The following is a 26,985-nucleotide window of genomic DNA, read 5'->3' as shown; positions in this document are numbered from 1 at the left end:
TTGAGCTGAACAGCAGTGATTTCTATTAATTATAAAGACAATTAAAAAAAAAAAAGCACTAGTAAAATCGCACAACGAATAAAACGTGGGACCAACAACGTTATCTTTGTTTTTATTTTTTTAATTCCGTATCATTTTATCCAAATAATTTTGAAGAATATAAATTGGGAATATATACCTATTCAATTAGCAGAATATAAAATAGGAGTATCACGAGCTTGCCCGATACCAATATCAAACAACACAAAGAAAATAAGCATGTTTTCTATGGTTCCAAGTGTGTGGGTGACTCTACACGGTAATTGCAGTTACTCCACTGATCAAATTATACATAGGCTTACACTGTATATGAATATGATTATAAATAATAGAACATAAAATGACAACCTATTGGACGCAAATATACTTCATATTAAAAATTGATAGCAAATCGAATCCTGATTAGTCTATTTGCCAAATACCGATTTTAACATTAACCCCGTTTAACCGTTCACGCCCGGTTTCTTGATGTTTTCTTGGCCTGCGAGATATGCTTTTGCCCGATCTGGATGATGCCATCTCGGAATCCTAAGGTGAAATTGAGATATCCAAGATGGCTTCCAGGATGTTTTGGGTTTTTTAAGGGGGGGGGGGGGTGCTTTCTTGGCATTTGAGACCTGCCAATCGTAAAACTGCATGATGCACCGTGGCATCTTTGAGGAAATTTAGATATCCAATAAACATGGCAGTCAGTTTAATAATGATATGATCACACGCAGACTCTTACAACAACTATTTAATTTAATCCAGCGCCTAAATTGTATTTTAGTGTTCTGTTGATCCGTTTTTACAATTTTCCATTCTTACCTAATTTCTTTCCCTAAAACAGCTCCCAAAAATGGCCGTTCCATGGTCGTGATCGTAGCTACCGTAAGCCGGCCGTTGACGAATAGCACAAGACATTTTAAGTAAACTCGGTGGTGGACTGAATATCAAATGTTTAACGTTCAAATTTGTTTTTGAGCCAATTAATTACTGGTTGTCACTCAATAATTCCGTTCTTGCGGAATAGGCTGGTCCCCGCCCATCATCGGTATCGATAAAGTACGGACTGGGAGCCAGTCTGCTCCCAAAGCGTATCTTTTTATGCCAATGCAAAACAAACCCTTTTCAGAGGGTTGCTGACGTCAGAAAAGGGGGGGGGGGGACATTTTTTTCGTGGCTGAAATAAAGCATGAAAGTTGAAATGTATGAGTAGAGAAGAAACAAAAATTTTGTTGTAGAGCATGAGGAACGCAACTTTAAGGAAGGTGAACGCAACAGTTCAGCATGGAATTTAAAATCAGATTTATTACAAAACTAGCTAGTAAAAGAGTAATTCTATAAACAGTTAACCAAACAAAAATAACATCACCAGAAAATTGTCAAACATGTCACGCAAATTATCGAGTGGGAACAGGTTCAGAAGTGAATGATGAACAAACACAATTATTGAAATGTTGGTAATGTAAACAAATGAAGGTCATGCTATAACATATGTTCCATTAATGTTGTGTTTGCAATTTTCAACTAATATCATCTGCGAAAAAAATTGTGTCCAAAAGTTATTATTGCTTATTGAATAACAAACCATAGCTTCGCAGATGATTTTAAAATCAAATGAATTTCACACGATGGACATAATTATCTCGTCATCTCAAAATACAATGCTTGTATATAATGTCGACCCACCCAAAATAATACGTTATTTAGCTATGGTACAGAATATATAGGTCAAGATGGCCACCAAAAAGTTATTGATTTAAAACGCACCAACATTTTCTAACATCTACAATAAATCACAACACAATGCTTATATACACGAATCACACCAATTAAAAATCAGGAATAATGTTGTCAAAGATATTTATAAACCGTCACTCTTTAGTCATAAACTCTCAAATAAAAACAGAAGAAATCAAAAGATACACACTAAGAATAAAGTGGACGGAAACAGTATAGATTTAAACCGCAGCATAAAATTGAGATGTCACTTAACAATCTGTATAAATATAGTTTGATCTTGAATAAAATGGTCTCACTCCGCGATAAATACAAATATTATAGGAAAGATTTCCATATACGAAGTTCACTCAATACCCTGTGTACAAAGCCTATGAGATTGGACTGAAAAATTCTGTGTTTTCTAAGAAAATGCTTGTATTTTCTCACTGCTCAAATTGACTTTGATGACATGAAATTGCTATCTGGGGCCTTGTTACTCAATACAGAGCAAAATTAGTGAACTTCGCATATGGTAATCTTGCCTTATTATAATATGCCATTCAAACGCAGTCACATCTCCCTTGTGTAGGCCCTACTTGAGTTAGGAAGATTTATACTAGAACAAGCTCCTGGGCTCAGGGAGGGAGTGTCACGTGGTTTATCAAGTGGGGCAGATAGGGAAAATATGTGGGGGAATATTGTGCCTTTGATGATACAAGCATGGCATTTGGCATACAGAGTATGTCTTACGGAAGATATTTGGCTATGAGGCCACCACAGATTTGTCCTTTGAAAAAAAAATGAGCAATTTTCAAAATGAATGGCAGTCAGTATAATAATAATACGCTCGCACACAGACTCTTACAGCAACTATTCAACTTAAACCAGCGCCCAAATATGTATTTTAATGTTCTGTTCCATTCATACCTAATTTCTTCCCTTAAACAGCTCCCAAAATAGACGTTCCATGGTCGTGATCGTAGCTACTATAAGGCGGCCGTTGACGAAAAGCACAATATGTTTTAAGTAAGCCCGGCGGTGCACTGAATATCCAATGTTTAACGTTCAATTTTTTTTTTTTTTTTAGCCAATTAATTATTGGCCGACACACATTAAATCCGTTCTCGCGAAATGGACTGATTCCCGCCCATCATTGACATCGATAAAGTACGGACTGGGAGCCAGTCTGCTCCCAAAGTGGATTTATTTATGCCCATGCAAAACAAACCCTTTTCAGAGTATTGCCGACGTCAAAAAAATGGGGGGAGGGAAATTTTCTTGACTGAAATAAAGCATGCCAGTTGAAATGTATTTTGTTGTAGAGCATGAGGAACGCAACTTTAAGGAAGGTGAACGCAACAGTTCAGCATGGAATTTAAAATCCGATTTATTACAAAACTAGCAAGTAAAAGAGTAATTCTATAAACAGTTAACCAAACAACAGTAACATCACAAGAAAATTGTCAAACTTGTCACGCAAAATATCGAGTGGGAACAGGTTCACAAGTGAATGAACAAACACAATTATTGAAATGTTGGTAATGTAAACAAATGAAGGTCATGCTATAACATAATTTTCCATTAATGTTGTGTTTGCAATTTTTAACAAATATTATCTGCGAAAACAATTGTATCTAAAATTTACGATTGCTTATAGAACAAACCATAACTTCGCAGATGATTTTGAAATAAAATGAATTTCGCACGATGGACGTAATTATCTCGTCATCTCAAAATACAATGCTGTATGCATGTATCTAATGTCAACCCACCCAAAATAATTCCTTTTGTTAAACTACGGTACAGAATATATAGGTCAAGATGGCCGCCAAGAATTTATTGATTAAAAACACACCAACATTTTCTAACATCTACAATAAATCAAAACACAATGCTTATATACACGAATCACACCAATTAAAAATCAGGAATAATGTAGTCAAGATATTTATAAACCATCACTCTTTAGTCATAAACTCTCAAATAAAAACAGAAGAAATAAAAAAATACACACTAAGAATAAAGTTGAAAGAAACAGTATAGATTTAAACCGCAGCATAAAATTGAAGATGTCACTAAAAAATCTGTATAAATATAGTTAGATCTTGAATAAAATGGTCTCACTCAGCGATAAATAAAAATATCATAATATGCTATTCAAACGCAGTCACACTCCCTGGTGTACTTGAGTTAGGAAGATTTATACTTGAACAAGCTCCTAAGCTCAGGGAGGGGGTGCCACGTGGTTTCTAAAGTGGGGCAGATAGGGAAAATATTTGTGGGAATTGTGGGCCTTTGTTGATACAAGCATGGCATTTGGCGCACAGTCAGAGTATGTCTTACGAAAGATATTTGGCTACAGATCTACTACAGATTTGTCCTTTAAAAAAATATAAGTAGAATAACAAGCAATTTTTAAATTGACTGCCATTGCTCGTTATTCTATCTATATTTTTTTCAAAGGACAAATCGGCGATGGCCCTATAGCCAGTACTGCCTATAGCCAAATATCTTTCTCATGACATACTCTGACTATGTGCCAAATTCCATACTTGCATCATCAAGGGCAAATCCCATCACGTATCTGCCGTACTAATATTGGCGGATTCTCAACAAAATAATTCAGTCATGTTCCGACACCATTCCAGGAGAGTTGCAGATGAAGAATTTCAGAAAGGGCTGTTAATATTTACACCATTTAAAACCCAGTGAATTGGAAAGAAGAGAATCGCAAACATTTATAAAATGTTTAGTCCTCCCTATTTTATCTTTAACGCATAATTGTTAACGGAAACTGAGCTTCCATTCGATATTTGTTCTCTTCTCGGAATTACTTAGCTTGGAGCACAACCCCTCCAGCCTCCAATGGTCCCGGATAGATACTGGTGTAGGTGGGCGGAGAACTCTCAAATTTGACACTCATGTCCTCACTGGTACCCGGCAGTAGCGGGTAACCCGCCTTCAGACGATCAGAGTTGGAAGCCGGACCCCACTCGGGACTTGGTTTGAAGGAGAAACGCAAACGCTACAAAAAAAAGAGAAAGAAGTAGATATTGCATTAATTTGTAGAATCACTGAAACTTGTTAGAGTATAGTATTTAAAAGGGACACTTTAGGAAGCCTTTTTCTTTTCTTTCGTCTATGAGCCGCCGACATAGTTTGTTCACAGACCTTGTTCTTTTTGTGGGCGCTCCGGAAATAGGCTATAAATAGACTGCTTTAAGTAAAGAAGACCATTGGCAGCTATCCAAAAAGTAACCGACCAAATTATTGTTAAAAGCTTACTAATCTTGGTTTAAAGACAGTAACGATACTAAACTCCCAATGAAATTATTCCTTCTGGCATGCTGTCATTTAATTTTAAGAAATCAATAAAGGAAGCCCCACTCTATACATAAGTCGGTTTCTTTTGTTCAGTTAAGCGGAAAGGGTTTTGCCACACGCCAGGGCGGGTAAAATGTTATACAATGTATACAAATTGTTGACTGTTGTAAATAGTCTGGCCAGGAGACAAACGAAAGAGTTCAGAAAGTGAGCATCGAGACTTTGTTGTTGCTTTAATAATGAGTTTAATCAATGTGATTCTAGCGCAACGGCACAACAACAAAATTTGTCCTGCAAAACTACTCCGGGAACAAAGTGACTGTGCTGGAAGGAAGGAACTGGGCTGCTATATTCTTCAATGAACTGACTTAATTCTTTCAAACATGTTCCAACTGAGAGGAGTACAAGTTTAACCTTTTCTGACGTATTTGTGACAGACTATAGACCTACCTCCATCAGGGTGTCCCCCTTAGCTCGCACTATCAGGAAGAAGGATGCATAGATTGGGATAGCCACCACTGCAGCAAGCACCATCAACCAACCCAAGGCTTCGGCAAATGGAGGATAGGTGTAGCTACTGTAGGTTAGATTGCTGTAAGTCACAGCAAAGAAGACAAAGATGGCCTACAGGAAAGAAGAAACAAACGTGACATGTTCAGATGTGAAGTTATACACCTGCAACATTTTTCCACGACAGGTTGATTAATTAATTGTTTACTTGATTGATTTACTTACAGCCAGTACAAGTGGAGCCAACGCCACAAGGCAAACTTTCCAGTACAGACCCAGTCCGCCTGGGACCATCACTGCCATATCCTTGCTAAACCTGTTGATTCCTACAATACAAAGTACCAACAACAACAAAACAATATTAATAAAGATACCGTATAGATTGATCAATAATAATACTTGTGACTGATGGATGAACATTTCAAAGATAAAGCGCTCTTAACCATCGGCGTTAGTGTGGCATTTTCCACGCACGGTTCCGTGACCGTATACTACAGTTTGTAGTACACGTAAAAATAGGGGTCCAAATTAAACTCGACTATTTGCTCTCTATCAAATTTAGGTTCAACAGTAGTCAGAAGACTGCAAACAGCCGTCTCTTGAGCATGCTGACTAGTCTTGTGGACAGGATGATTGAATATCCATGCCCTGCGGTGCGGCTGGCTAGACTCACTACAAGGATTTTATTACTCAAGCACGTGGTTCTTGACAGAGAGGCTGGGGTTTGGCTAGGATTTTCAGCCTCAATAGTTCAACTCTGGTTAAAGGTGCTACTACCACTTTATTTGGCTATGTCTGAATGAGGGACTTGTAAAATATAAAAACAAAAATGACCCCAAAATGGACTAATTATGAAATTAATCAAAAGCGTGAGACTACACTATTTATGGTACGTACCCTGCCTGCGCGGAGGAATTAAGGGGTAAAGAATCAACAAAGTCTTGGTTATATTCTTACACCAATCACAGAAAATCTTACCATAAACAAGGGAGATGACCACACACTCGAGCAGAGCGATCAGCAGAAGTGAGAACCCTGCCGAGTAATTATCCATCAAAGTCAACAGGTAGATACCTCCCTGGATCAAAACAAACACAGCATGCGATCAAAAGCAGATCAACTCTATCAGCTCTATGCACATACGGGGTGAGTCAAAAAGAAAGTGACCTGGATTAATAATTTTCCCCTTAAAAGTCAATTAAATTTGATACACCGATAAAGCATTACTTCGTGCTTTGCTACACTCTCCAAAACTATTCAATATTTGCACATTTTGCTTGTAAAGTCAATGACCTTCAAGAGAGCAAGGCATTTTTGCGAGCATGTTCTTCCACTCGTGTGAAAAAACAATCACTGAAATTGATCCATGCCATCAAAAGTTATGCATTATTTTACAAAAAGAAACCATTTTACACCTGTCCATGGAATGCTAAGTGCTTCGAAGCTAGCCATTCAGCCGAGTGAGTCACTTTCTTTTTAACTCGTCATTGTGGGCGCTACACACATCTTAAAAACAGCATGTGGCAGGTACCAGATAAATAAAATAGATTGAATGTATGAGGTCATATTTACCCTGGTTGTCATGGGCAACCCAAGCAAGAAGAACGTGCAGCAGACTATGAATGTGATCAATGTCTTCCATTTGTTGATGTTCTTGAAATAATACTTCAGCTCATCAGTCACTGCGGTAATCAACGTCTCCGTCATCACAAACTGGAACAGAAACCACACAGACAGCTTATCAAGCAACTACTATTTGAAACACTGACGGGCATATCCCCCAGCCTAAATCTGGCTGTGAAACTTCGAATGTGAATTAACCATGGATCCTATACACACAAGGACAAACGACTGTTCTGAGCTCTAGCACAAAATGCACTGAGCGGACCTGCCTTAATTGGTTAGACGCGTGATAACGGGCATTAATACCCGTTAGCTTGTAATCGCGAATTTTCCAGGTGTGCCATTATGTCATTTTTTTGCATGACATCTAAAACGGAAATCTTCATAAAACTGTAGGCAAAACTGCTCCTTATGTATGATATTATATGTATAATCTTGTGATATGTAATTGTTCCAAAAATTGTAAAAATAAATACTTCAGGATATATATCGTCAAAGATGAAGAAAATAATAAACGTCAAATTTCGAGGAGAACACAGTTTACCCAAATTTCGTTTTTAATTAGTCTTTCATTAAAAAGTTTTTGAGAGATGTGGTCCCTAACCGATGAAACAAAAGCAACATTTCAGAGTTAATTTTAAAGCTAGAGATATTGTGCTCGGCGTTAACTTGGTTATGTAGTTATCACTTATCAGAATTCAATAATAAAGGACGAAAACATAGGATCATGAATATTCAAAAATATAATTAGCTGGCTTGACAGACTTCTACGCAAGATCAGGCGCAGAGCCCTGCAAATCTGAAAGCCGCCGCGCGCAGGGGTCTTTGTTGACAAGTATTCGTGGTATTCCCACCCGTACGGGCCGTTATCAGGTGTCTAACCAGAAGTTTTGCAGAGTCGTTAATCCTTGTGGGTAGGATCCGTGAATTAACCCTCTCCCTATTCTAGACACAGCACTTACCGTTCTTATCCCAAGAGGCTGTATATAGAAGATAATGTTTGTATTTCACTCACCTGGCTATCCAAGCCCAGAGTGAAGAGCATGAAGAAGAAGAGAATGGACCAAAGAGGAGCGATGGGCATCCTAGCCAGGGCTTCTGGGTAAGCGACGAAAGCAAGGCCGGGACCTGTGGGAGATTATCAATAAACATGACGAAAACTGAAACATTTCTGAACTGACTGTAGTCCGCACTATAAATGCTAAAATTCAAGATACCATTCTGTTATTTTATTTGTGATGTGCTATGTGATATTCCTAACCCTGCTTAATGCAACAGAAAGCAACAAAGGTAAAACGTTGTTGAATACTGTTGCATTTAGCAGCCAACTCAAGTCCCCGTGCTTTGTTGCATCTTGTTGTATTTAGCAGCTAGGTAACTGCTCATAAAAGTCATAGTGCCAAGGCGATACAAGAGTATCCACTTTTGCAGTTTATAGCATTAAGCGCCTTTTTTAAGGTGACTGCTTGGTGCCAAGGTTGGTGTGCACTGGATTCACTGCACAACGCAACAGAATCCACGACTGTTGCAGTTTGTTGCATTTAGCATGGTTCTCATTTGAGTTGAGTTGGATATTGTTGCATTTAGCAGGGTACCTGAAAAATACCCGATTTGGTTAGTGATATTCGACGTTTGTGGAGTTTCAAAATTAATGTCTGCATTTCAAATTCAACTAAACGGTTGCTTTGTGTGGACTGAGTATTCGGTGAGTTGCTTGGAAAGGAGGTGATATGATCAAAAGAAAGAAACATTACTTACCGGTGTCAGCGACCGTATCAATGGGCAAACCAGAATCATGAGCCATGAAACCAATCACAGAGAAGATAGCAAAACCAGCGAAGATACTGGTGCCACAGTTAGTGAATGCGATTATGATGCCATCGCTGAAAAATAAGAAGAATCAGAAAGAAGCTCATGAATGTCATTTTTACAAAACGGAACTGAAAACTCCACGATTTAATCAGATTCCGACAAGAACGACCCCAAAGTGAATTCGGAAATACTAATGGCTGGGAGGTGTTATTTGAAAGCACGAACCGTACGAAGTTGTTGTCAAATTTGTTGTAGCTAGCAAGTGTGTGAAGACCTCCCCAGGCTGGGCCAAGGGAGTAGAAGATCTGTACAGCAGCATCCTTCCAGACCTGTCAAGACACAAAAACAACCGACACAAGCCAGTCAGAGGCAGGTGGATTCACAAACAGGTGGACAATCAATTATGTAATTGGCTGAGGAATCTATCAATTTATATGATTTCGGAGCATACTTTAGCGTTCAGGAGTTTGTGAAACTCCGGCTTGATGTAGAAGATGACTCCATCGAGAGATCCCGGCAGAGTTGCTCCACGGATCAGTAAAATCAGAAGAACGACGTAAGGAAAGGTGGCCGTGAAATACACAACCTGCAAGAAAAAGTTTAAAAAAGGAATAAAATCAATAATTCGAGAGGACTTTGCGTAACTACCAAGCAAGCACTACTGTTGAATGATATGTGGTAAATCTTAGACATTCAGACAAATTCACGATGAAACAACTGACCTTTCCTGATGACTTTACTCCACGCACAATACACAGGAACACGACGGTCCAAGCCAGTAGTAAACACAATGCTATCTGCCATCTGATGGGCCCCATATCCTCCATACCGTCACTACGATCCAAGACATAGCGGCTATTAAAGAGACAATGATCAAAAGAATTCTTGCATTATGAATTATATAAATAAAGCACAAACGTCTCCATTATTTAACACTGGTCCTTATAGATATTACATTCTTAACAATTAGAAATTGTGAGTTATGATAAGTAGTCGCCACGCCCTCATACTTTGAGATTTAGCCACGCCCCTGTGATTGGTCAATTCGAATGCAGTGTTTTGTAATACAACAACAGCCGGGCGCGTATCGCGTAACATAATACAGAGCACGCGAAAGACTTTGTTGCTGTGTCTAGGGTATTCTTTAATCAACGTCTATGACGCGACAACGGTGAATGACCGAAGACCCGATATAGAAAGCACCCGCTGATTGGTCAAAAATGTAGAGGTCAAGATGCGGCTGTCTTGCATAATTAATCAGCGAATCTGCTCAAATGTTATATTTCGCCATGGTCTATCACATAGACTACCCAACAATATCAAGGTCTGAAATTCAAAGTTACATAAAAGGGGCTAGTAGTTGACATGAAAATATTCTCCATATTTGATTTTCAAAATCGCTTCAGTCTGTAAAACAAATCACAAATTAAAAATCTTTGAAGATAATTATCTTACTCCCAGAATTCCAGGGACGGTCGGGTGGATGTATTGAGGTACACCGTTGTTCCGTTGGTTCCATTGACTTTGCTGACCACACAGTTTGCCGTATTCCATTCTCTGTTGCAATCACTCCAGGGTAGGACTGAGGTGAACGATGCAAACAAGAAGAACAGAGTGTAGCAGATGACGACATTGTAGTAGATGGCCACAAGGGCTGTGATGATGCACATAGCATACCCCAAACCTAGGCAGAGAATGAAACAAAAATGTTTATTTCTGATAGAGTAAAGAAACTTGCACACAATCCAAGAGATGTAGTTGAGATGGATAAATGGAACATTTTAATTTTTTTTTGTTACCTTTGAAGACTGGCGAGATTGTCCAGATTGTGATACATCCTTTGCTAGCGAACTGACCAAAGCCTAACTCCATGACGAACATTGGTAGGCCAGCTATCATCAACATGATCACATATGGCACCAGGAACGCACCTAAACAAGATGCAAAGATTAAGATGGTTAATATCAACCGGTTACATCGCATATCAACAAGTTACATAATTATATAAGTAAATCTAATAAAAAATTAATGCGGAGTGACGTTGAAACTTAATAAGTTCTTCTTCAGAGGCAAAAAGACGGAACAAACATGTAGGGACTCACAGGCATGCAGGGTTGGAAAGAGAAACACAAAAGGGATTAATTGGGTGGGGGGTACGCCAGTGTAGGTGAAGATCACAGAGGACGAAGTGGAAGGACTAACAAAAGGACGGATTAAATTATATACATGATTGTACGTAGGGAGTCTGTCACGAGCCATATGGCCCATCAGGCCGGCATCATTATCTCCGGTTTCCTTGGCATTAAACAAAAGAGACTATTTCTATTCCCCCTGGATGGGATGCAAGTCCATCGCTGGTTACTCCCCAGCTTGCCCAAAGGACATGCCAAAATGGCCAGCAGCTGGATTCGAACCCCTGACACTCTGATCACGAGTCACGAAATCGAGGAAACAAAGGCGAATTCGAAATGTGTGTTTATCTGTTCTTTAGAATTAACTTATAGACTCGCGACTTCTAAACTCGCGACTTATAATTAAATCGGCAAATCATTCTTATACGGATGCATAGCTATGTTCCCAATCACTATGTTACCCCATCCCATGTCCTATGTTCCCCATTCCCTATGTTCCCCACAGTGACCCCATTCACATATCCACTAACCCTATTCACATATCCACTAACCCTAACCCTAGTAGAACACTGGGGAACAAATTGACTGGGTAACATATAGGGACTGGGGAATATACGGGACTGGGGAACATATACGGACTGGGGAACATAATTATAGGGACTGGGGAACATTGGGTGGACCCCGCTCATACTGCAGTGTCCATGGAATATCGGCCCATAAATTAGCAAGACAACTGTTTTGTTTTCTTTGATGTTTTTCACGGAACAAGGTGAAGGAAGCCTCAAACTATTCATCCATTGTTTCATTGCCGTTTTAAATTACTTTTTACCTCGATCTAATGTCAACTGTATTATCAGGGACATTCCCTTTCTGATCATTTTTTGGGACGAGTGCCAAAACTTCTCCAAATCCTGTTTTCGTGTTTTCTACAAATCCAGGCTCCCGGATCCACCCCATACCAAGACCAGCCCTACTTTGATGTGATCTTTGATAATTAAAATCGTACTGGTCATATCCGGGAGATCTGACACATGAAAAGTTACAAACATCCAGCCCTGATTCGAAGTGACACTTTTGATGCATGTTACAGACAATTAACACTCCCCTGTCTAGATTTGCACTTGATTCAAGGACTCCAAAACAGGTGTCTATCAAGTGTTGTGGTTTTTCCTATAGTCCGAAAAATTGGGACTCTCAATACTGTGTATGAAAGTCCAAAACTTCAGATGAAAACATGCAGTAGGCCCACTACTACTAATAACAATATTTACATGTGTAGGCCTATACCGCGCATTTTTAAAGTAAAATTGATCAAATGCGCCTTACAATATGAAGAATAAAACTTCAAGTAAGTTATTTAAAATCCAGTTTAAATACGCTAAAACCTAGAGTAATCAGGTAACTACTAGAAAATGACAACCATGCCAACACCACTTTAGTACCGCATCAGCCAACTGTTTCAAAAGAAACCACTGAATAGTCGATCTTTTCCACAAGTGTCGACGAAAAGTCTCCTTTAAAAATTGAATTGGGACCTCAAACTTGGCTGGTGAAATACTGAGGACCTTGTCTTTGCCTCATGAAATTTGCGGTGCTCTTGTCAGTCAAGGGATGATTAAAGTTGGCCTGATTATGTTTTGCTTTTTTTTTCTGCACTCAAGGTCCCAGTCTGGATTTTTACTAGACATGCAGGATTTTAATTTAAAGCGTTTTCAACTCCCAACCTTCAGAAATTCGTCAAATTGCGTCACTTCTGTTATGTTTGACCTACCTCCGCTAGATAGTTTGAAGTAATTTACGTTATAATGAACATTCGGCTATAATGAACATTCGGCTATTACAAACATCGCAAAATTAATGCACAGTTATGCCGAACATCATCGAATTCTGACAATTCACTCTCACTTTTTTTATGGTTTAATCAAAATGAAATAAATATGTTCTATGTATATATTTACCTCCTCCATTGATATAGCAGAGATAGGGGAATCTCCACACGTTGCCCAGCCCCACAGCGAAGCCGATGCAAGACAGCATGAAGTCCACCTTGTTACCCCAGTTGCCTCTTTCCGTCTCGTCGACTTCTGATGGCTTTCCATCCTTAGTTGACGACTGGATTGGAATGTCCTCAGCCTTGACAATGGCACCACCGTCAAGCTGGGGGCAAAATCATATTTGGAAATGAAATGAGGAAAAATGTAAAACAAAATCATAATTATTGACCTTATGCGTATAGCGGCTGTTAGATGGCATCTTTTGATATTTTAATTCAGTTACAATGAATGCATAAAAGGTTCACTTATGTATATCCCAGCAAAACAAAAGCTGAATAAACGTTTCTACGTTTTCGTAGAATAAAGGTCTACAGCACAACCATCGATCAAGCCAATTATTAAGCAAAGAAATTTGGATTAAAAACAAACAGAATTAGGAAATTCGAGTCAGATGAGATGGGGCTAGACTCAATACCCATGTTCTTCAGTTTTTCGCTTTTCATGCGCCTTAACCATTGACGACCATTTCACAGTCAGTTAGAGAGAACTGGTTTTAACAGGAAAGAATTGTTGTTTCCCCTTGATGGTGATACGGTCTGACAATATGGAATGAGTCAGCGGAATTAAGTCAACATTAATCTGGTGGATTATTGACACAAGCCACATGGGCGTCGCGAGGGGGGGGGGTTGTTGTTCAAGGGTGGCGCTCCCCCCCCCCCCCCCCCCCAGAAAAAAGGAAGAAGAGATGCGAAGCCATATTGCTTTTAACTTGATGGAGGAGGAGGGGGAGGGGGAAGAGAGCAAATGTTCTCCTGTCCACGCTCGGAAAAAATGATAAATTGAGAATATGTTGAAACTTGAAGTTAAGGAATTTGGGGGAAAGTGTGCTTTCCCCCCCACCCCGGAAAAAAATCCTGGCGACGCCCATGGACTCTCATATATGTATGAGAGCCCGGGCCGTAGTGAAAACATGCAATACAAGCAAATAGACTGGCACCTGAAACAACCAGCTAAACACCCTTTTAGTACTGCATCAATCAAGAAACATCTGGTGCCCTGTCTCGATTGCTACACATTCTTTCCCTAATCATGCCACCATACTACTGAATGGTCAGTCTTTTCCAAAAGTCGTACATGTAAAGCCGGTCTAGTCTTAGGATTCAAACTGAAATCCCTTAGCATCACTGGTGAAAATTATTGAAGAAAGGTCTCCTTTAGGCAAAAAAAGGTCTCCGGTTTCTGGTATGGAGCTTGCCCAAAACGCGGCTTTTTTTCTTTCTTTTTTTACCTGATTTTTTGGCTTCAAATGTCGGCTGATGACTGCAAATGGATCCCGACTAAACTTAGTGCACATAAATGGGAGTCCATAGAGGCCACATAAAGCTTATTCTCGACCATAGCCCAATCTATAAACACGTTAAAATTGTGCAGCAGCAAGATTCCAGTCAAATCAGTGAGTTTGGCGGTTTTGAGACATCATCCTTCACTGAAAAAAAACCTTTTTCATTTTGCCGACGCGCATGGCTACGGCGACGCGCGCGCATACCAGAAACCGGAGACTTTTTTTTTTGCCTTAATATTGAATTGAGACTTGGCTGGTGCAAAAAAAACTGAGGACCTTGTCTTTCCCTCTTGAAAAGTTTGGAGAATTTTTTTAGCTTAGGGGCGGGTAAAATTTGCCGACTTTTGTTTTGCATTTTTTTTTCTACAGTCAAGGTCCCAATCTGACGCAAACCACACACCCCACACACCCGATATTTTTGGATATAGCGGATTGACACCAACAGCAACTGTGACGTTGGTGTAAATGTAATTGACGGTTTCCGCCCGTACGATTCACGTTCAACATGACCATGTTATGTTGGGGTAGCAATTGTCTCCGAAGTTGTTATGAACATAGCTCTATAAGTATGGCTCATTAATACTGGTATACCTGCGAATTGTGAGCCACACCACGTATCGCGGTGTGAGGAAAAGTTGTTTTGAGAAAATCGAAATCGGGGGACTATTTTTTTTCACTTTATATTCACTTTAATGATACCTGGTTATAATAACCAGGAAACCAGGAAAGTCAGCTCTAGCCATGATGTCTAGTTATCCTGTAATTTCTAAGAGAAATTTGCAGAGATTTGGTTCCAACCCCCCCCCCCCCGCCACCATTGGTTAAATATCTTACCGTGAAAGCCTTGTTAGTGGAGGCAGCAGCCTCCAAATCCTTGTCTCCAGCAGGCATGATAAAGTCCGATCCTATCTGCAATTAAAAAGTAGCGAAATATTGCAAGAATTTGGTTATGAAATCCAAAACTTGTCGGTCATTTCTTCAACGCGACACCACGAAGTAACACCCGATTGGACTTGAGTGCGCCATACGCGTGCGTATTTGACAGAATCGAGTAATTTTCGTTTTCACGAAGTAACACCCAAGTGCACTGTGCGCTCAAGCCAGGTTCATACTCAGCGCGAAAGCGAACGCGAATGTGTGTCGTCAGGGCGTGTTTTTCGCGATGCGAATTCGCACAAGTTGAACACATTTCAACTCCGGCGAATTTCGCAGCGCATGCTCCCCTGACGTCAAATTCGCTTCGCATTCGCGTGGAGTATGAACCGGGCTTCACTCGGTAAATTTTCGTTTTTCACGAAGTAACACCTATCTTTATCTCACCAGTTTATAAGGTTTTTATTTTATTTTTTTCGTAATCCCACATGAATACGAATTAGTTACATTCCTGTCAATCGTTTTAAAACGTTTTCAACCGAATTGTATTTCCGTAACAATGTTATAACTTAAAACTTTGTGAGAACGAAAATCGTTCGCGGCAGAGTCTGAAGTGCGCGCGCGCACTTGGGTTTTTACTTCGTGAAACCAAAGTTTGTCATGTAGCGGTTTTCACGACGTAACAGTGGAATGGACTTGGGCAATACCTCGTAGTGTCGGTGACGATTTGTCACTGCACAAAAACAGGAAAGAATGTTGCAACCTGATGCCACCTTTTTTTCTAAATATATCATCTCAATGAAGGTCATTAATTGCAAAAATGATGATAAGACACGTATCTGGGACTGAGAAACATTTCCAATTCTGTTGTCGAAATACTTCGACTTTGTACACAACCGCTGAAGTGGCGTCAGGTTGTAACATTCTTTCCCCAAAACACGTTTTTTTTTCTTTGGATACGGAAAGCTACAGACAGTTACTACCCCAACTTCTCTCTGAAGAACTGCCCTGTTTCGTTCCGTCCTTTCACTTGCGAACAGTTCATATGAACTTACCTATAAGCAGCAAACTCAGCAACAAAGACGACAACGATGTGACGACGCGCTCAGCAACGAAGACAACGATGTAACTACGGTGAAATATTTCACGCACACAAGTAGCTGTGGAACAAACAATATCCAGGTATCTTAGCCAATGGAAATCAAGCGTTGCTTCGTCAATTTTGTTGGACAATGGAAGGGGTTAGGGTTGAGACCTGCGCAGTGCAAATATAATCAAGGTAGTGGACAAAATACTTGCCAAATTCCTTGGCAGTGCTGGCGCGCCCAGGAGGATATTATGCATATGAAAAGCCATAAACCCTTTGATAAACAACAAGAAGGAGTTACGTAAAGGGCGCGAAACAAGCCAGCACTGAAGATAAAAGCTTCTTTAGTTTTTCTCACTCGCATGAAAAAAAAACACAAGGAATGTATAGGCTTTGGCGGCATACATCACGGTTAGCCGAGTTGATGAAAAATGTGCTCATATATTATAGCAGGGCGTGCGTTTCATATGTTGTTATGTGTTTACTATTCAGCGCTCCATACTCAACAACCATTGAGTTTTAAGTAAATATACATCTGGGAGCTAGATAAGCCATTGTTAAAAACAAAATACAGAATGGCCGCACCCGCCAATAAGCACCAACACATTTCAAAGGTCCAGCTTGGTAAAAAAAAAAAAAAAGATCCATCTCCTGATGATCAGCCTGGTCTGAATGCTGCAACTGGCTGAACCATCCCGTGCCAAATATTTCAATAATTCAGAACTTGAACATAGACATTCTTTTCCATTCATGCAAAAAATAAAGTCACTGAACTCAATTATAAGCAAGAATATAATGGGTGGATCTCAAGTGTATAGACCAAAAATGTAAAACAACACAATAACAAATACCTTTCTTTGTTCAAGGAGTACACTAATTCTTCAAGTCCAGCTATATCATGCGGCAGTCCGGTTATAAAATGGCAAGTTGTCAAAAATGTGTCTTTTATATAGCTTGCCTTGCATGAATGAACCACGCACCGTGCGTCACACTTAAGCTAAGACGAAGGTCAAAGGCCTGACGTCACAGTCTCAAGTACAAGCTGCATTGTTATGAAGGTTCATCAGTGTACTATTCGCATGCGGGGGGTTTCATAGAAAAAAACAGACTGGCGCTTAAAGGGAATATACATCATTTGCTTTTGCTGTAACTTTCAGAAATGGATGGAATTGGGGGGTTGGAAATATATATAGCAAATATAGTTATGCTGACTTTTTTGAGGTTTTGGGTTCGAAAATGCTATAAAAACCAAGAATAAACAATCATTTTCCTGTAGTCTGGTTCCCTGACTCCATTTAAGAAGAAACAGAGCAGTTTACATATATTGGGGAATTGTAAGGTCAGGGAACCAGTCTAGCTGGCTTGTACCCGTTCATAGGTGTGTAATCGATTGCAAACAAGTGCGATGGTCAACTGGGGCCAGTATTTGAAAAAAAGCCAGTTTTTTCCAACGCTGATCGGCCGATCAGCGTTGGAAATTGATACAAAAATACCACTTTTCTTGAAAATGACAGTATACCAGGTGCCATGATTTTACAGGATGCTTTACACTGTCATTCACTAACAGTCCAGCAAGGTATTTCAAAATGATTTGGTAGTTTTATTTTAGTGATGTTGCAAATGTTGTATTTGCAAATGTTGTATTGTCCCTTTAATGCGCGGAACACGTGCGAGTTCATTTAGTAAATGACCATATGGAGAATCAACATGTGGAATATTAATAGAGCTCAAGACCCTTAGCCTAGACTAGTAGTAGTAGACGGGGAAATTCAGTGAGAAATACGATCCTCAACCGAGGATTTTTTTCTTTTCTTTTATTTACAAACGACATAGGGACTGTGTCAATGAAGGCCCTGTAAAATTATTTTTTCCCATAGTTTGACAATACAGAAATTTCGTTTTGTATTTCATACAATTCATTTTAAAGGTGTTTCAGACTGCACATTTGTGTCTATTTGTTTGCACATGTACTACTCCGTATCTTAGCAATTAATTAATGGAGGGCTTTGTTTTAACGACGGCTTGAAATACTACTCAAATAAGAAAATGCTGGATGAAATATAGTGAAGGACGATTGCATCAATTTTCATCAACAATTTCTTCATGACAAGAACAGAAGCTCTTTAATCTTTGAGAAATATGCATTAGTAAGGGACCGTCCCGTCCAACCGTATATCAGGCATTGAACTCTGTTGAAAAATAAACCGTGGGATATCTATATTTTTCATCAAATCATAAACAGGAACTTGTTTATGGTGATTTCTTGGAATCCCGGTTGTCCGTGTCCGTTGTAGTACTTGGAATAACACCCACTTCCCCAGTAGGGGTCAGGTCACAGATACTGAGCGGTGGGCCTACACGTTCGACAGTGTTTTCACGAAGTGACAAAAACCTCAATATCATGCAAAAAGGTCACTCCGAGATAATCGCCTTTGAAGTAAATCATTTTTTCAAAACACCTTTTCGACTAGTTTTTAGTTATGGATTTAGGAAATTCTTACATTGTCAAGTAACGTATGCTTTGTTCTTTGCTAATTCAAAGTTGTTTATTAGAATTCTCTCTTAATTAAACTGTAATTCATTAATAAAGATCAATAAAGATATTGTTCACTTCGTGAAAACAGCAAAACACAGAGGCCTCACAATTTTGTCCCATTAAGTTGTACACACTCTTCGTCACTTCGTGAAAACATAAAACGTTCTAGGAAATTGTTACATTTGCGCGTCTGACGTCACTGTAGCGCGTGCGCGTCTGTTTTTTAGGCCTATCGACATCGTTCACTGCGTGCGCGTCCAATCCCATCCTAACGTGTGTGTAGAGAAATGCATTATTCCTCTGGCCCTGCTAACAAGGTAAGTTTCCTTCACTTCGTGAAAACAGAAAAACACGGATTTCAGGCATTTCGTCAAATGTTTGTTTACGATAGTTACAAAAGTAAACAATATTTCGCTTTGAAACACGGCCAAATTCTTCTTTTTGTCAAGTGCAATCGATTTTGGAGGTTTTTGTCACTTCGTGAAAACATCGTTGATATATTGTCACTGACAATTATTTATGAGATATGAGATCCGTTATGTGACACACATTGCGGTTTACCCCTCACCTCCGCCCCTCCCCCCTATCTGGTTGCTATAATAGCCGTCCAGTGAACCTAACCTCCAGTCTGTAATAATTACGTGTCCTAGCTTGGCGTCTTATAAATCTCAACAGCGTCACGCACGTAGACAGACAGGGAGGAAATTGGTCGTTTACAGGGTAATCCCCTTTGGTTTTGCGGTAATCTGATCTTGATCGTTCTGTGGTTGGTGGCTTGTTGACAAGTTCAAAGTTTGTGAGAACAAGCTTGGGTTGTCAACAGAACAGGTTTATAATTAATCTGATTATGGTAACCATGGTAAAGAAATATCGTGAAGCTGGAAGATTCGCGTGTGACGTTTCGATTTAAACAATAATTCAAAGACAACGTAAGTGCGCGTAAAATCCAACTTTACGCTTAACTCAATCACAGAGAGGCAGGCAAATACGGGGCTAGCAAAAAAAAAACGAAACCCAAATGTCGGGACTATTGTTGAAGTGAAGTTCTACATGTAGCACTTTCAAAATCTAGGATATGAAAGCCCAATTCATAAGCTTTCTTTTAGTACAAGAAGCATTCAAATCTTTTCAAGTTAAGGAATTTTAAACACAACCACCGTTTTAAAGATCTGTCCACGGATCACAAAAAAAGGTTTGCGTTCTTTCAGTAAAAAGAAAACAATTCACACACATCCCTATCAAGTGCGGATCCGGGGGGGGGGGGGCAAAGGGGCCATGCCCCCCCCCCCCCCCAAAAAAAACTAACCCAAGGCCAAAAAAAAAAAAGTCTGCGGTTTCTGGTATGCGCGCGCATCGCCGTAGCCATGCGCGTCGGCAAAATGAAAAATGTTTTTTTTCAATGAAAGATGATGTCTCAAAAACGCCAAACTCACTGGTTTGACTGGAATCCTGCTGCTGCACAATTTTAACGTGTTTTTAGATTGGGTTATGGTCGAGAATACGCTTTATGTGGCCTCTCTGGACTCCCATATATTTGCACTAAGTTTTAGACGGGCACCATTTGCAGTCATCAGCCGACATTTGAAGCAAAAAAAATCAGGTAAAAAAAAAAAAAAGCCGCGTCGCCGCACCACTTTTTGGGCAAGCTCCATACCAGAAACCGGAGACTTTTTTTTTTTTTAAGTGACGTCGCAATAAAGGCAGACAATGAGTACACCACCATCTTTTCCTCAAAAACATTGGCTAAAGAGGTCAGAAATTGCCTCAGATCGCACCACAGAGCATCTAGAATCCAACAATTTGCCGTAATTTTTGGACCCACTTTTTGGGCGACCAAAAGTAATTGTGTTCTGGATCCGCCCTTGATCCCTATGAGAATTGTTTTCGTTTTGCCAAAAGAAACTTTTTTTACTCATCCCTGTGTACAGAGAATTGGCAGCTATCTCGTGTTTACAAAAGAGCTTTCTTTCGAAGCCACCCCACTTCAAAATTCTTCACTGTCTTTAGTTTCAGCAAAGTTATAAATTCACAACTAAGATATTCAAATTTGTATCCTAGTGGAGCCATTGCTCTCGTGTACTAAACTATTGAGATGGAAAATCTAATTTAAAAATGCTCCTATTTTCACCAGAATGAATTTCCTGGTCTGAAATTCGGACTTCTAGGCCTAACTTAATACCCCTTACACAAAATTCCTCAATTTGCGGTGGATCAACACACCTTGCAAATTCATAGTGTTTGAGTAAAAAACAATTATATTTCGTGATACGTACCCTCGTGGAGACGTATTCGCTTATAGAATTGCCCAATGGAGTCGTATTATTCTGTTCCTTAATATACCCATGTCTCCACAGGGTACCGTGTACCAGATCTGAATAAACTGGACGTTTTGTGTTATTCTTGTATATTCGTGTGAGAACGAGTTTCGGGTTGCACTTTTGCGACCCACCTTCGACGGCTTGAATAATTGCAGAGGGATTAAATCGGCACTTGACCCGGTCCGGTTGCTATGGTTGCAACCAAGCACATAAAGGTCACATGAACATGTTAGTTCCCACTTCAAAAAGCAAATACTCATATAGAACTCTCACAGGTGTTCAGGCTACACAGAAAAATGATGATCAACATGTCATCTTTCATTTTCTCACCCCAAAAAAACCACCCATGAAACAAATGTTTCCCAAACTGGAAAAGTATTGCCTTCACAACGTAACATGGCTAAATAGCGTCACTTTCGGACCCAATTGCGTCCAAAATGCTCAGAATTGGAAGCCCAAGTCCAGGCTAGAGTCGCAGTCCCACATGTCTTCAATTCCCCAATTCCTTCCATTGCTCTCAGAACTATCCAATACATGGTGAGTAAAAAAAAACCCACGAAACCCAAATGTCGGAACTATTGTTTTAGTGGAGTTCTGCATGTAGCACTTTCGTTTATTACGGATAATTGCGCATGTGCATCTCTTATACGAGAGGAAGGGTTAGCGCGAGGGAAGTAATCGAACACGCTGAGTATTAGCCAAGGTACTCCACTCCCCCCCCCCTCCCCCCCTCGATCCACTTTGAAATGCATGTTTGGGAATGTAGTTTCTGACTTCACCTATACAAAACCCTTGCTAACCCTGGCCTTTAAACCATACCCCCCCCCCCCCCGTGTCCATGTACACGCTCTATATTCTACTGCTATATTCAGCACGTACATCAAACAAACTCCATGACTAACATAAAAGGGTTGGCCGTCGCCTCCGCCCGTTGCATATTATCTTGCTTCTTGTCTCTTCAATACTTCAGCGTTAACCTTCAACAGTATTGAGTAAGCTATGTCAATATATAACATCTGCATTGTGTTGATGCATTACGCTGACCCCACCTCAAGGATAGCGTTTCAAATGACCAGATTTGTTTGGGCCTCATGAATAATTCGGCGCAAACGAATCTACAGTGTTTGACTTTCCTTCGAGGGCTCCTTTTGATGCTAGAATCAGTTGAATGAAAAAAAAAAAAACACCCCCGGCAAACACGTTTATAATACAAAAACAAGAAACAACAAACAAACAACACTGTAAAAAAGTTGGGCAAAATGGGTTGATAATTCGACCAGTGCTCGTTGAATTATCAACTGCCTACAGTCTTGGGCAAATTCTTCCCAATAGTTTGACAGTTTTTACCCAATTCAACACAATATGAGGTAATTTCATACCAATGTCGGGTAAATTACATTCATTCATCAGTATTTTACCCAACGTTTTTACAGTGCACCCCAAATACACTTCATTTCAACAAGACTAGGACCCAAGTAATTGAGTGCTGAAAACATGCAAACAAAATCAGGTCAACTTTACTCCCCTTTTAGCCAGCAAAATTCTCCGAAATTGTATTGGGCAAAAAATAATAGGTCCTCAGTATTTCACCGGCCAAGTTCAAAGCAGTGGCGCAACCAAGGGGGGGGGGGGGGGGGGGGGGGGGGGGGGGGGGGGGGGGGGGGGGGGGGGGGGGGGGGGGGGGGGGGCTTGAGCCCCCCCCCCCCCCCCCCAAGAGGTTGTCACTTTTCTTGTCTTTTTTTGTATGTTTTTCATTTGAGTCCCACGAATTGACCTTAGTGATATATATGTGGCCTATTTTCGAGTAGTATAATAGGGGTAAGTGGTGCCACCAACGTCAAAATATTCCCGCTCCCCCCCCCCCCCCAAAAAATACTGTGAAAAAACCCAAATGAGCCCCCCCCCCCCCCACAACTAAATCCTGGTTGCGCTACTTGTTCAAAGTCTCTATTCAGTATTTGTGAAGGAGACTTTTCTACAATATTTTGCACTTGGGAGGGAAGTCGAGTGATTTTGAAAAGGAGGCTAAAGTCTAGACTGGTACATTGTCCAACCATGGTCCAACTGTTTGAAAAAACCCTCTTTATTCAGTGTCATAAGGCTGGTGGCTGACTATGGAGAAATGAGTAGAAAGTAGATACTAGTACCAGGCATGCCAGATGTTTCTTTTGGCACAGCTGATGCAGTACTAAAGGTTTGTTTGACTGGTTGTTTCAGTACCAGTCTATTGTCTTGTATTGCATGCAATACCTTCAGTTTTGGGACTCTCGTGCATATATTTATATACACAGTGCCGAGAGTCCCACATTTCCGGATTAGTTAGGGATATGCACTGCCGCTGGAACAAACTTTTGCCAGGGGTGCTGGAATTTCTAAAGGACGGACAAAATTAATGCCAAAGCGGAGCGCAAAGCCCTTAGGCCTACGTCGTGGCTTAATTTGGAATATGGATGCTCTGTGGTGCAATCTGAGGCGTTTTTATGAGGAAAAACTTGCAGAGGGTAAGGCCAAAAAAAAAAAAGTCGGTCTCTGGTCAGCGCGCGCGTCGATTTTAATCATGCGCGTCTATCTTTTTTTTCCCCAAAATGTTCCGCGGTAGCTCCAACAGCGCCCTCTATTTCCGCACCTACTCAATTTTTTTTTCCAAAGAGCACCAAGGAATGGGAAATTGCACAAGGCAAATGATCGAAAGCACCAAGGCAAATCATGGAGGACACCAATGTACATGACACCAAGAAAGCAAAATAGTACCCCACCTTGTCTGTTCAATCCAAGCTTGAAGAAGAAAAAAAAAGAAGCCCCCCCCCCCAAAAAAAAAGCCGCATGGCCCGCGTCAATTCCGGAACTTTGGTCTGACCATGAACCAGAGACCGAGGGGGGGCCTAAAACATGAATAGCTTTTTTATTAAAACGAAACTACCCTGGAATTGGCGTAATGCATGACTAGTTTCAATAAAAGCCCGTCCCACTCCTATTAGGTTGGGGATGTGTGTTCACCTTGCTATTTGTTTATCTTGAGTATACAGAATGCTAGCAACGTTCAATGAAACTTTTAAATGAAAAGAAAAACTTTCAGGGGAAAGGTATGAAAATTTGCCCCTCTTGAAAGATCGAATGGAAAAAAAATCCTGGCAAACCTAAACAACTTTGCCACCATCGTCATGGCCGAGGTTATTGCTTTCGGGTCAAAGCTTCTATCATGGGCTTTCATGGCGGAAATTTCATAGACATGTCATGATTTTAGATACATTGAGAGAAACATCGATTCTGCACTGCCTGAAGATTTAGAAAATACCTCCTCTTGATATTTTACAGTGTTTGTGCTAGATTTTCGAAGCGCCGCGCTTAGCCGCGGCAAAACTAGAAACGAACAAAACGAAGGAGATAGTTGTAGAGCAAGCATAATGTATAGCGTAGCGGCGTAATTTCATTGTCGTAGAACACTGCTGGCTGAAACACATTTTTGCCGGGGAGTAGGGAGTGCTGAAGCATATTCCAGCACCCCAATCCAAAAAAGTCGGGGTGCTGCAGCGCTTACAGCACCCCTGTTCCCGCGGGCGCGGCTCGGGGATATGAAGGTGCGGGGAGGAGAACGCGAGCCCACTATACGCAACTAGTATAGATAATCACCTTAAACCTAAGTGATTAAAAATACACTGTACAAAGGCTTTCATAGTTTAAACCTATTTCTAAACACTTAATTGTTCACACTATCTTCACATGTTTGAATATGCGACGTGTTTAGATTGATGAATATTTGTGACATCTTGAAGTACACAATGGAAGCCTGTTACCACAAATAAAAGTAAATAAAAATGACTCACGGGTAGAAGTTGAATAACAGGCTAAATACACACTTTTATCACTCTTTTTTATCAACCGTCTCAGAAAAAATAACGATATTTAAATTAGCCTTAGTTATTTTTGCGGGTACTAAAAACAATCATAGGGCCTATATCTTAAGGCCAAAAATATTAAGGTTCCGGTTTCTGGTCTGCGCGCGCGTCGCCGTAGCCATGCGCGTCGGCAAAAATTGAAAAAAACATTCAATTTGAAATGATGTCTCAAAACCGCTAAACTCACTGGTTTGACTGGAATCCTGCTGCTGCACAATTTCGACGTGTTTTTAGATGGGTTACGATCGAGTATAAGCTTTATGTGGCCTCTCTCAGGCTTTCTGGGCTCTTATATACATTTTGCATTTAATTTAGTTGGGCACCATTTGCAGTCATCAGCACACACTTGAAGAAAAAAACAAGTAAAAAAAAACAAAACAAAAACGCGTCGCTGCACCACTTTTGGGGCAGGCTCCATACCAGAAACCGGAGACTATTTTTTGGGGGGCCTAAACTAAACATGTGAAAGAAGTGGGTACAAAAAGTGTTTAAAACCCAAGCACCATTTTCACCGTGCAGACTGAAAATGTCAACCGAATGTTGAAACAAAACTCAAGAAATTAAGAAAACGTACCATTTTACAAATATGCTTGCTTAAAAGAACATACACATAGACCTACGAGAAATGCGTCACAATAAAATTATTCACTGCGTTCCATCAAGTTGCTATGCCATAATATTAATCACGAGTGTCGATAATTGTACACCGTAATACCTACACTTGTAATAGGTATTACAGTGTAAAAATTATTTGACACTAAACTTCCCTAAACAAAACACTGATACAACCACTTCATTTAATTTTACATAAGGGGCAATTCATAATAGTCAATTAAAATTGTTTTTTCGAAATTGTTTTGACCCACCCAAATACCCCAAATTTTGATTTTTAAATGCTGAATGCCTATTAAATACATCATATACACTGAAGAACAAAGTAATGCTTCAAGTAAAGCTGATATTTCTCCCAGCTCCAGCGAGTTTTCAATGGCCTTTCCAGGCTTCCAGCATGCAACTTTGTAGTTGAAACAGACGGAAATTGGCAAGCACACAAAACTTAGTACAATGTTTTCGGTTTTCTAAGACACTATATTTAAATAATAAAAAGGGTTATTTCGGCTTCGTTATGATTAGCTTTTGCTGTGTCCAATGACAGACATGACAGACGATCTCGAAGAGGCCGCTGGGTATACCGGTAATTAAAGAAAAATCCCCCTTCTTGCATTATATTTTTCTATTACTTTAATTGAAAACCGAATTTCGTTTTCTATTTTTTCTTAGAACCACCCACCAACAATTTCGAAAAAAAAAAAGATCTATTTTTTTACATTGACTATTCTGATGGCCCCTAACATTTCCTGTTATTATTACACCAATGGATTATTGTTCTTAACTTACCCGCAGTTTGATGACACTTATCGAGAGACTAGCCTTTCCTATACCGCTTCCTCTTGTTCCGAGTGCCGACTGATGATAGGCCCAATGTTAAATTCCGGTCCCCAGGTGCTGAACCACCAGCAGAGCTGGAGCTGGAAAATTCCATTCCAACTAGAAGTGCAGGGCGTATTTTTTTCTGCAGCACACATTGTATTTTAACCAATCACATCACGCACCCAACATGAATATTCATCACGCTGTCTGGATGGAAGACACTTAGGTTCTCGTAGTGTTTTCCCTTTAATTAAACTTATCCCAAATCAACACAATTATTTAATGAAAATGGACACGTGTACCGGGTTCCAACCACAGATCTTGGGATCCATAGTTCATTTCACTATCCACTAGGCCACTGTGG

General features: G+C 40.1%; 1 protein-coding gene across 4 annotated transcripts; it reads right to left on the bottom strand.

Moving 5' to 3' along the window:
* Positions 1–1,309: 1,309 nt before the first annotated feature.
* Positions 1,310–26,985, bottom strand: LOC119731465 (sodium- and chloride-dependent glycine transporter 1-like). 4 transcript variants are annotated; one of them, XM_038204642.1, is made up of 16 exons: positions 26,589–26,985; positions 16,409–16,513; positions 15,315–15,389; positions 13,103–13,301; positions 10,812–10,943; positions 10,468–10,696; positions 9,735–9,867; positions 9,464–9,598; positions 9,238–9,341; positions 8,959–9,083; positions 8,216–8,328; positions 7,150–7,290; positions 6,556–6,655; positions 5,803–5,903; positions 5,518–5,691; positions 1,310–4,768 (listed from the first exon to the last, which is right to left on the bottom strand). In XM_038204642.1, the coding sequence occupies exons 3-16, from the start codon at positions 15,369–15,371 to the stop codon at positions 4,574–4,576; spliced, it is 1,938 nt and encodes a 645-aa protein (XP_038060570.1). In that variant the 5' UTR covers positions 15,372–15,389; positions 16,409–16,513; positions 26,589–26,985; the 3' UTR covers positions 1,310–4,573. The 4 variants fall into 4 exon arrangements, with proteins under 4 accessions (XP_038060570.1, XP_038060571.1, XP_038060572.1 ...); XM_038204643.1 differs by lacking the exon at positions 26,589–26,985 and adding an exon at positions 17,292–17,372; XM_038204644.1 differs by lacking the exons at positions 16,409–16,513; positions 26,589–26,985 and adding an exon at positions 16,337–16,374.

The sequence above is a fragment of the Patiria miniata genome, unplaced genomic scaffold, assembly GCF_015706575.1.
Source record: "Patiria miniata isolate m_02_andy unplaced genomic scaffold, ASM1570657v1 HiC_scaffold_23, whole genome shotgun sequence".
In the NCBI taxonomy this organism is placed as follows: domain Eukaryota; kingdom Metazoa; phylum Echinodermata; class Asteroidea; order Valvatida; family Asterinidae; genus Patiria; species Patiria miniata.
The sequence above is the reverse complement of the archived record's forward strand: the minus strand, read 5'-3'. Positions and strand labels throughout refer to the sequence as shown.

Excerpts from the sequence above, each read along its gene's own strand:
- LOC119731465 (XM_038204642.1), bottom strand. The coding sequence starts at position 15,371 with ATGCCTGCTGGAGACAAGGATTTGGAGGCTGCTGCCTCCACTAACAAG. Across the intron at positions 9,868-10,467 it reads CCGTCCCTGGAATTCTGGGA|CCGCTATGTCTTGGATCGTA; the intron begins GTAAGATAATTA and ends TCTCTTTAATAG. Across the intron at positions 5,692-5,802 it reads TGGCTCCACTTGTACTGGCT|GCCATCTTTGTCTTCTTTGC; the intron begins GTAAGTAAATCA and ends TCTTTCCTGTAG.